Here is a 10,674-nt window from a genome sequence, read left to right as displayed (position 1 = left end):
TTCACCAAGGGCAAGTCTTGCCTGACCAACCTAGTGGCCTTCTATAATAGAGTGACTACATCAGTGGACAAGGGAATAGCTACGGATGTCATCTCTCTGGACTTCTGCAAGGCCTTTGACACGGTCCCCCACAACATCCTCCTAAATTGGAGAGATACGGGTTTGATGGATGGACTGTTTGGTGGATGAGGAATTGGTTGGATGGTCGCATCCAGAGCGTAGTGGTCAATGGCTCAATGTTCAGATGGAGATCAGTGAGAAGTGGTGTCCCTCAGGGGTCCGTATTGGGACCAGTCCTGTTTAATACCTTTATCAATGACATAGACAGTGGGATCGAGTGCACCCTCAGCAAGTTTGCAGATGACACCAAGCTGAGTGGTGCAGTTGACACGCCTGAGGGACGGGATGTCATTCAGAGGGACCTGGACAAGCTTGAGAAGTGGGCCCATGTGAACCTCATGAGGTTCAACAAGGCCAAGTGCAAGGTCCTGCGTCTTGGTCAGGGCAACCCCCCGGTATCAATACCCTGTTGGAGCGGGTCCGGAGGAGGGCCACAAAAATGATCAGAGGGATGGAACATCTCTGCTATGGAGAAAGGCTGAGAGAGTTGGGGTTGTTCAGCCTGGAGAAGAGAAGGCTCCAGGGAGACCTTATTGCAGCCTTTCAGTACTTAAAGGGGGCTTACAAAAAAGATGGCGGCCAACTTTGTAGTAGGGCCTGTTGTGATAGGATAAAGGAGGAATGGTTTTAAACTAACAGAGGGTAGATTTAGACTAGATCTAAGGAAGAAATGTTTTACGATGAGGGTGGTGAAACACTGGCACATGTTGCCCAGAGAGGTGGTCAATGCCCCATCCCTGGAAACATTGAAGGTCAGGTTGGACGGGGCTGTGAGCAACCTGATCTAGTTGAAGATGTACCTGCTCATTGCACAGGGGTTGGACTAGCTGACCTTTAAAGGTTCCTTTCCAATCCAAACTATTCTATGATTCTATAAGGGGATAAGTGTACTTTTGGACCCCTTTGTTTATCCATCTGATTTAGCACTCTCTGCTAAGAAATTTGAACTACTTTGACTGAAAGGGCTATCAAAAGTACAGAAAAGAATATGGTAATCAAAACAGAAACTATGCATGCAACTTGGTTTTACAGATTGCAGCATTATTAAGCCCTTTAAATATGTGATGCTGTCTTGCAGTAGTAAATGTAACATGGTGCAATAGTATCTTAGGAAAGAAAAGTGGTTTTAATTTAAAAAACAGCTCTTCCCTTAGACTAAGGGAGTCTGAGTAGCTGGGTAACAAGCATAATAGTTTTAACCTATATTTAATAATTCCTAGTCATTGACTATAATTGTGTTTAGGTAGTAGGACTTTGTATATGTACAAAAATGTTTATCCTACCCCTTATCATCTGTCTTGGGGACGTTGCTGTGACTGTTCAAGATCTTAGATGAAATTGTGTTTTGTGCTTTTTTTTTTTTTCCTTCCCTCCTCCCATTGTGTGCAGTGGGGCTCCCGAAAAAACCTGCTGGCAGTGAACAACATCAGCTCTGTGGTGATCCTCAGTGAGCAGGCCATGTCGTCTCATTTTCATCAGCAAGTGGCCATTGTACAGGTGTCTCCCAACCTGTTTAATGTGACCTTCTTCAGCACAGGAACCACACACAGTCTTCATGTTGATATGAATGTTAATGGAGTCTTCGCTACTAAGGTTAATTGGGATTTTTCATTTATTTGCTTGACTGTTTGCCTAGTTAGGTGTATGGAGACCAAACTTTCTAAGTCTTTAATATAACCCTTCTTTGATACTCAATTTGTGTAATGGAAGTATTGTTACGATGGTAGCAATGATGCTGTGGTGGAGCTGATTTTCAGATAGCACAGTGACTCAGTAATTCTCTGGGTGCTGACCAGAGAACTTTTGGGTTACCAAAAGCCTCCCAACTCAATATACAGAGGAACTAGTGAATGGTGGCTATTGTGTGGAACGTCTTGCTGTGTTACTGCATAAATTCCTCTATGATTCCAAAAGAAATTGAATGTATATATTCTTTTGCTTTTTTGATTGGTTTAGGATGCTGTAGTATTCTGGAACGGGAAGCAAGTTACTGTCTTTGAGTGCTCAGGAGATAACTTCAGAAGTGCAGGTAGGACTTAGAACACTGATCAGAGTTGCAATGGTTCTCTTCCTCCAAAGTTACACATTCTCTTCATTCATAATAGCTGATGGACTGTAATCGTAAATGCAAAGTGAAAAATATTATTAATACTAATTAGACTTCATATTCCCATTTTGCAGAATAGAAAGATTAGGGTATAAAAATCATCAACAAAACCAGAACTCAAATTCCAACTCCTACACCTGTGCTTTATTCACTAAATATGCTGGGATATAATGTGTGGGTTAACCTCAGAATGTGTTGGTATTCCTGTATTATGAGTAGCAGTGCAGCAACAGAGGTAAAACTGAAGGCGATGTGCATCTGTAGGCATAAAATTAAAATATATATGCTCTTAACCTCTGTTCAGCTACAACCCAATCCTGGAAGTACCTAAATACTAAATATGCTTCATTCATAGAGTTCCTAAGGCATCCAAGCGTGTGACTGGCCTTGACAAAACCAAGCATCTTGTTGCTGTTTCCCACAGGTTAGATGTATACCTGACTGTCACACCTAGACTTGAAAGGTATCCTCAGAGCTAGCATATCATATAGGGCCTTGCACAAAACATGATATGAGGGTAAGGCTGCATTTTTTATCTTTTAAGTAAATCATTCCAACAGTTGATCAAGAACAGAATTTTTTTCCTACTTTTGTAGCCATAGCTCCTATTGCCTTCTACAGATAGGTCATGATAAGGCTGTTGAAGGCTCTTCTATTTTGCTTGGGAGAAGGTGTAAACAAGGTTACATAGCACTTACATAGGAACTGGGAAGGAGTGGGTTTTAGTCCCAGCTGTCAGGAAAATCTGTTCCATAAATTGCTATATATACAGCGAAGGCAAGGAGATTCGTTTTTTCTATGATTAATTCTCCCTAAATATTTCTGCCTTGAGGAACAGGTTATGCAGAAATCCATCAATCCCATCCAAAATCTTGAAAGTTTAGGCTTTGTCTTTTTAAGAACCATCAAGTGTTTTCTGAGAAGTGGCTTATCTTTGTCTGTATTCACTCATTTATTTTATAACTTCCCCATGCTGAATCAATGCATTATTACCACCAAGGTCCCAACAGTCTACAACACTCATGAAATTACTTAAGAGTCACTCTTCTTTTCTGACAGAGGTTCTTTTATCACTCTTCAATTGTAGTTCAATGAAGGAAGGAGTGAATTCTTTTAATGGAACCTCACATTGCACTAGTCTTTTTCTTTCTTTCACTCCCCATATCAACTCTATCCCCTTCCTCTCCCACTTGTTTTCATGGGCAGAGTGTACAAAATCACCTGTTTTCAGTAGGAGCCCCAGCTTTTGGTTGTAGTGGCAGAATGGAAGAAAGCTGCAACACCAAGGAGTTTGGGAATCAGTAGAGACTGATGGATTGAAAAATGGATTTGGTGCAAGATAGTGGAAATTGAATGCTTTAAGTTAAAATTCCTTTTTTTTTTTAGTTTTAAAAAATCTGTTTATTGTAATGATGGCTTTATTGTGATTGTTCCAGGCTATTTTCTTTGTGACTCTCCAGTTCTGTCCATGCATGGAGAAAATCTGTACACAGTTGAGCCGTATCGGGTCCAGGTCCGCACTTGGCAGGTAAGGGCTGATGAAACCATGAAGCAATGAATATGCCTTATTGTTTTCAAAGACTGGTGTTACAGCTTAAAAGTTAAGTGGATGTTCTGTAAATCTATTAACTCTACCTTTGCCATAGAAAAAATATTTTGAGTATTTGAGCAGAAAGGTTTTTGACATTTTGTGTTCTTTAAAAAGTCTGTGACTTTAAACGCTACTGCACTGTAACTAATAAGTATTTGTAAAAGAAAACAGAATTCTATGAGGGCCAGACTTAAGAAGATCAAAATTGCATGCAGGTTGAATATGTATATGTATATTACTGACAGGAAAATGAACATACTGAATATTGTTATAAGATAATGAAAAATACCCCCTGCACATTCTGTGTGTTCCTGCAAAATCTTTTGCTTAACCTTTGCAGCCTCTGCTAGTCCATGAGAACCAAAAAGAGAAATCTAATTATCAGAGTTCTATGACATATAATTCTATTTAAGAAATAAATATTGTATTCAAGAATGGGTGGGATTTATCACAATAAGGTCTGATTTAATTCATGTATTTATTTTTGCAGCTGTATATTAAAGAACCTTCAGGGACCTGTATTTCTGTATCCCTCTTAGTTGGAAAAAGTTGTATTATTGAAGAGGAAATTGTTGCAGAAGGATACATCTAGATTTTGACTTTTTTAGAGGCTATACATCCAGTTTTCAACCAGAAACACAGATTGCATTTCTAGAGACCGTGTTTGTGTGTGTAGTTTCCCTCCTTCTGCTGGTAGGGATTTGTCTAACGTAGAAGTTCAGCAGTTAGTTACTTAATCTGGTGACAAAATAAGTCCCTTCTAGTTAGACTCTAAACACACAAGCCTGGTGTTACATGTTTCTTCTCAGGGCACAGTTAAACAGCTACTGGTGTTCTCTGAAGCAGAGGGGAATCCGTGCCTCTTGGATGTCTGTGGAAATTTCCTGGCTGTGGGAACTGATTTGGCTCACTTTAAAATCTTTGATCTCTCTCGCAGGTATTAATAAGCCTTTTAAAAATATCTGTTTATAATTGAGTGTATATTTTGTGGGGAGGGGGGAATCTTTAGTTAGTTTTGATCTGATGAAAAGTGATAGCCACTTTGAATCTTGAGACAATACATGCAGGCTAGGTGAACTGGTGGCCTATCCCTAAAGCAAGGGAAGAACCACAGAATTATTAGACAAATCATGGGATGAATAACAATAATAATTTTTAAAAGAGGATATTGTTAGGGATATTTGTGTATTTGAAAGTGGGTGGAGAATTTATGGAGGATCAAGAAAAGGATGTCACATGTGTCTGCTGATAACTTGACCAAAACCTTAATCTCAGAAGAGTTGACATAAAGGAAAAAAAAAATGTTAGGTCTCGTGTCTCCTCATAAATCAACAAACTTGATTCAGTGAATCCATGGAGGAAGTGAACCTAGAATTGTGGACAGTCTGTTCTTCCTCCTGTTTAGATTAAGAGAGAAGTTCACTTGACTTTGTTCAAACTTTACTATGTGTTCCTATGCTGACAAACAGCTATGGCGTGAAAAAGATATGTGCCTGACATGAGTTTCAGTTTGAAAATTTATCTGCTAATGACAAATGTAATTTTGAAAACCTGAAAAACCTCAAGAGTGAAATGGATTCTGTTCTTCCTTATATACTGTCACCAGAGGAATGCTAAAGTCTAGTTAGTTACCCACTTGGAAACTCGTTACCTGAGTTGAGATGGCACAGATTCCGCACGGGACACAATTTGAAGGTTATTGGATTTGGGCAGGTTGTAACTAGCACAAATATTGGATTATGATGTTTGATAGTGGAGAAAAAGTAGCTTAACTCCTGCATGCTATGTTAAATTTTTGTGGCTAGTCATGAAAATACCCCTTCTCAAATGATGACAGTATAGCGCTCTTTAATTTCAAAGCAAGCATAGTTGGCTTAGAATAAATGAGAGGTCTAAACATGTAACCCAAGAATGTTATTTTTACAGAATCAAAGTTTTTTTTTCGTGGGATCATATTGTGGGTCTAAATTACTGTCACTTCTTTCTGTCGCATTCTTTTGATTCATGAGATTTGTCCTCTTTGTTGCTGAATGATCGCTGGGTTTGTATCTATACCAGCAGTAAGATTCTTTTGAGATAATAAAAAAAGCAGTGTGGGAGGGGGAAGGGTGGGTGTTAAGTATGTGAATGATAGAGTCTTTTGGAACTTATGTACGGAGGGAAAGTGACCAGTAAGATGATATAAATACCACCCCCCAATGACATTTCTTTACTTCTGCTCTACAGTGTGTTTTCTATACACAGAACTTTTATATGATGGGCTATATTCAACATTCATGTTGAATTTACTTATGTAGGAAAAACAGACCTCTAAATTCAAAATTCTGGTAGGATGTTCTTGCTGTATAGCCCTGTTTTGGGAATCCTGTAGGAGCATTGAAGTTTATTCTTGCTGATTCATTGAGGAAAGACTGTCTCATTAACTTTTTCCTGAAAGAAAGGCAGGTCACAGCAATTCTCTGGAGAGGAAGCTGGAGTCTGGGGCAGTGGTGTCATAAGGTAGAAATAGTTTGTTTTTAAAAGTCTTACCCATAATTTGAAAAATGTTTTGGCTGATGTCTATTGCCAGTTGCTTGCCACCATATGATTTAAGTTTATTCCTTTCCACAGAGAGGCAAAAGTGCACTGCAATAGCAAGAATTTCTCTGAGCTGTTTCCTGGCCTTGGAGGCATTGCATCTGTCAAGTGCAATGCTAATGGCAATAAAGTCAGCATCCTTGTTAGCAAGGTGAGGCAAAGCTCTTCACTTACTGACCTAGGACCTGACAATCAGTTAATAGACTGGTGCAGTTCAAGAAGATTACTGAAGACACAAGATTCACTTCTCAGAAATAAACCTACATGTTCCATGCAGTGTATTGGGTCTTGAAATGTCATGTCCAAGCATGTAACTAAACACTAAAATTAAGGTATGTTAAGGTTTTGTACATGTGGTGAGGAGAACAACCCAGAAAAGGAAGCAATATTTCAGTTGCAAAAGCTACTTTGTAGCATTTCAGAGAAATCAAAGGCTAATTTCTAGAATAGAAAAACAGCAAGAAATTTTCTGATATTTCTTCCAGAGAATGTTCTTGAGAGATTATCAGTAAACAAATCTGAAAGCATGAATCAGATGAGATGAACATACCATCTGAACTTTACCTTTTTTTTCTTTTTGGCTGCATGCTTCAGCAACTTTTGTTTTCCCTGCTTGCAGGCGGATGGGAACATTGATTCCAAGATCTGTTTCTATGATGTTGAAATGGACAAAGTTACACTCTTTGATTTCAAGGCTGAACAGGAAAATCGTAGAGAGAAGCTTTCTTCTGGACGAGGCATTGACAAGTAAGAAGCTTTTATTTTGAGAAGTATTACGTGTGGATTTAAGATAGGAATCTGCCCTATGAAGACAAGCCACACCTTGATACTGGCATTCCTCTGTCTTTGAGTAAGAGCTTGTAGGAATTTAATTATTTTATTTCTAAAGAATTAATTTAAACTGGTGCATTGTATGTCGATCAACCTGCATCCCTGTCTCTTCCAATACGTGAACTAGGGACTGTCAAACAAAGGTATCAGAAAGCTAGCTCAAAATAAGCAGGAGGCGGCAGTTCTTCAGATAACATGCAGCTACGGAACGCCTTGCCGAAGGAAGTTATAGATGATGAAAGAAGGGTTCATGGAGGTATTGGACAAATTCATAGAAGAGAAATGCAGTGAGAATTATTAGATGTGTGGGAGCCATATCTGGCTCAAGAGGTCTCTGAGAGGAGGATGACTGGGAGTTGCGGGGGTATGAGTAGAGGAATTATATGACTGGAATCAGGATCCTGATCTTAAAATAAAGAAAAATCTTGGAAAATCTTGAAAAACTCTTCCATGAGGAGTTTACAAGGTAGGAACTGAAAAGAGGACATTCTGAAGCTCCTCCTAGGAAAAAGTTAATTTTTAAGTCCAATACAGAATGTTTTTATATGGATAAAAACTCATGAGATGTCTATTTAGAACTGACAGCTTTGTTTTCATACAAGCTGTTCTGTGGTGAATACCTTAGAAATCCTAGTAGCAAGGCAGCAAAATGCAGTGAACTAGGAATTCTCATGGAAGTACGGTGGAATGTTAGGATACAAATTCCCATCTGGTTTTACAATAATTTTTCTGACTGTATTTTTCTTAAGAAAAAAGAGCATTAGCATATAAGGTGGTTTGCTTTTTTAGCAACTATCTGCTATAGATATTACAAGCAAAAAAGGATTTACTTTCTTTATCACTGAAAAACAGGAGAAACTACCCAGTGCAAATTTGGGGCCTTATGTCTTGGTCAGTTATGCAAACAGTGTAATAATGAGTAGTGAGAAAGTTGTTTTCAAGTGTAGTGTCTTGTGTAGCCCAACAGAGGCCACCACAAACTAGTAATACTATTTCACTGATGTTTAAATGCTAGATGGTGTCGGCATGAATAATCCATTTATCTGTGCTTCATTTTAGAGTATCTTGAAATTAGAATGAGTAAACTCACCAGAGAATAATAATAATCTACACTTCTTCCCCTTCTATGTCTCTCCTCCCGAAGCAGAATCTAAACACTCCCAATTTTTTTACACAAATACTGTTTTTCAGTTTGCAACTATTCAGTGGCATGGATAGGACATTGTGTATTTCTGCGTCCCTTTGAATCTCTCCCTTAATTTGCCTTCCAGCCCTACTCCAATCTTCCTCACAAAGTCCACCCTTCAGTGGTGACAGCAGATGAAAAAAATGTTTTAATGATGTCTTTGGTTTCTCTCTTTTTTAAGATTTGACGCCTATTTATATTCTGTATTTTTTCAGAATAATCCTAAGTCATTGCTAAAATAGTCTGATTCTGTGTATCTAGAGTCTTAACATGGCCAGCACAGAAGTGGTATTTAAATGCCCAAAGGAGGCAGTAAAATGTTTCTTACTTAAACTGGTGCCAGAGAGTGGCTTTCCTAAGGCTGCAGGGGTTGTCCTTGTGCTTAATGTGCTATTGCACAGTGCCTTGGAATAATTCATACACAGTGTAAAGTTCAAGCACAGTACTGAGGAAAGGGTATGAACTGTGGCATGTCTAGAGACTGAAGTCCCCCAGCTGCAGGTCAGGTTCAGCTGCAACCCTAGAGTTTCCCTCAGGACTGAGAAGTTCAGCAGTTCTCAAAGCATCGATCACACTGCATGCCCAGGTCTCTCTGCTGGACTCTCAGTAGAGAGAGATCTGTTGCCTGAGAATATAAACTAATTTCTTTTTTTTTTTCCCCATCAGTTTAATCACAATTGTCTAGTTTTGATCTCTTATGACCGCTGCTTAGCTGGATTTGAACACAAGGTATATGTATTAGAAACTCTCTCTGTACTGCTTATCTAAATGTACTTCAGTGTACTCAAGCTATCTTTAACCTGGCTGGGCATTTCTAGCAGTGCTGGCAATAAGCGTCTTGGGTCAGGTTGTAAAACCCACAAGAAGGCAGAGCTGAGGTAATCCACATGTTGTAGTACCTACACCGGTAGCAGTTGGTAAGGTAGATCATTTGAAGCATGTTCAAGTATTTCTGTAGGACATGTAATCTCAGTGGAGACAGATTTTGGGTGCCTATTTGTATTTGTGGCAGTACCAGCTTTTTTTCTACTGAAATGCTTTATGTCCTATAGTCATGGTTAATGTATACAGAACAAATGAAAAGTGGCATTGCCATGTGTAAAGTGTTAGGAGGTAGGAAGATGTATATGGTTAATGTTACAATGCAGAGGTGCTGGTACAGATAACTGATCATCATCTGAAAATTATCCCTTGGTTAGTCCTTTATTTACATTCATGCACTGAATGGGCTGGAATTATTTTGTCTCCCTTTCTAAATGTTTTCTTGTCTTTTGGTAGGTTTGTTGTGGAGTATCCAGAGTTGCACAGTCACATCCCTGCTTGCCATTTCTGGGACCAGAGTGAACCAAGAGTTTTTGTATGTGAAGCAATTCTTGAAACAGGCCTACAATCTCCAGACCAGAAGAAAAACCAGACTGAGAGCACAGTATGGTCTTTTTGTTTGTTTGTTTTACCTTGCTTTATATGGAGTTCTCCCTGTCCAAGTAATAAATCATTGGTCCTTCATTAAGGATGTGGGAGTAGGTAGTACACATTATCTTGTACAAAAATGAGTAGTGAAACTACCTGTTTGGTGTCTGTTGCTTCAGGCAGTCACTGTATGTTAGCTTTCTGCTTTAGCCCTAGCTTGTATACAGTGATGAAGAAAAAGAGGTGATTTCTTTATCTATGCTAAAATTTTGAGGATGATCATAATGCAAGCTTGTATCTGGACTACAGTTTTTCAGGTGACGATGAAGAAAAAGAGGTGATTTCTTTATCTGTGCTAGAATTTTGAGGATGATCATAATGCAAGCTTTTATCTGGACTACAGTTTTTCAGGTGATGTTATTGGGTGAATTGATAATCTAGAGGTTTGATACTTATTCTCATTTTTAAAAAAATAATGCAGATTTTATATCTTGAGTCCACTTTTAGCAGCAAGAATTAATTTGATAGAGTAACAGGGACCCTACCGTTAAGGTGAACAGTGAAGTAGACTCTTCCCACCCAGTTCTTACCATCTTCTGCTTTTCTGGATAGACATTGTACATCTTTATGGTACTTCCCAAATTATCTTGTACGGTCTTTTTTACATTAGAAAAAAGATTTCCTCTTTATTAGTCAGAAATTATCTAATCAAAGATTTCTTTCATCAGACCAACAATTCTTCCCCACTTACCCTGCTAGTGTGCTTGTAGCAGTCCTTACCATTTTGTCTTTACAGAACTGTCCTTCATAAATATTCCATTGATTTGAAATGTCCATGTTGATTTAAAGTTT

The 10,674-nt window shown here is 38.7% G+C and overlaps 1 protein-coding gene across 1 annotated transcript in view; it reads left to right on the top strand.

The window, feature by feature from the left end:
• The first annotated feature begins 1,578 nt into the window (after positions 1-1,578).
• The window catches only part of LOC104082762 (intraflagellar transport protein 140 homolog), a 10,104-nt gene continuing 1,008 nt past the window's right edge, over positions 1,579-10,674 (top strand). Inside the window, exons 1-7 of the mRNA XM_009586004.1 lie at positions 1,579-1,713; positions 2,077-2,149; positions 3,664-3,755; positions 4,628-4,755; positions 6,429-6,546; positions 7,015-7,142; positions 9,691-9,843. Coding sequence (XP_009584299.1) covers positions 1,579-1,713; positions 2,077-2,149; positions 3,664-3,755; positions 4,628-4,755; positions 6,429-6,546; positions 7,015-7,142; positions 9,691-9,843 — 827 coding nt within the window. The remainder of the gene's footprint in view (positions 1,714-2,076; positions 2,150-3,663; positions 3,756-4,627; positions 4,756-6,428; positions 6,547-7,014; positions 7,143-9,690; positions 9,844-10,674) is intronic.

Source organism: Fulmarus glacialis, unplaced genomic scaffold (assembly GCF_000690835.1).
Source record: "Fulmarus glacialis isolate BGI_N327 unplaced genomic scaffold, ASM69083v1 scaffold751, whole genome shotgun sequence".
Classification (NCBI taxonomy): domain Eukaryota; kingdom Metazoa; phylum Chordata; class Aves; order Procellariiformes; family Procellariidae; genus Fulmarus; species Fulmarus glacialis.
The sequence above is the reverse complement of the archived record's forward strand: the minus strand, read 5'-3'. Positions and strand labels throughout refer to the sequence as shown.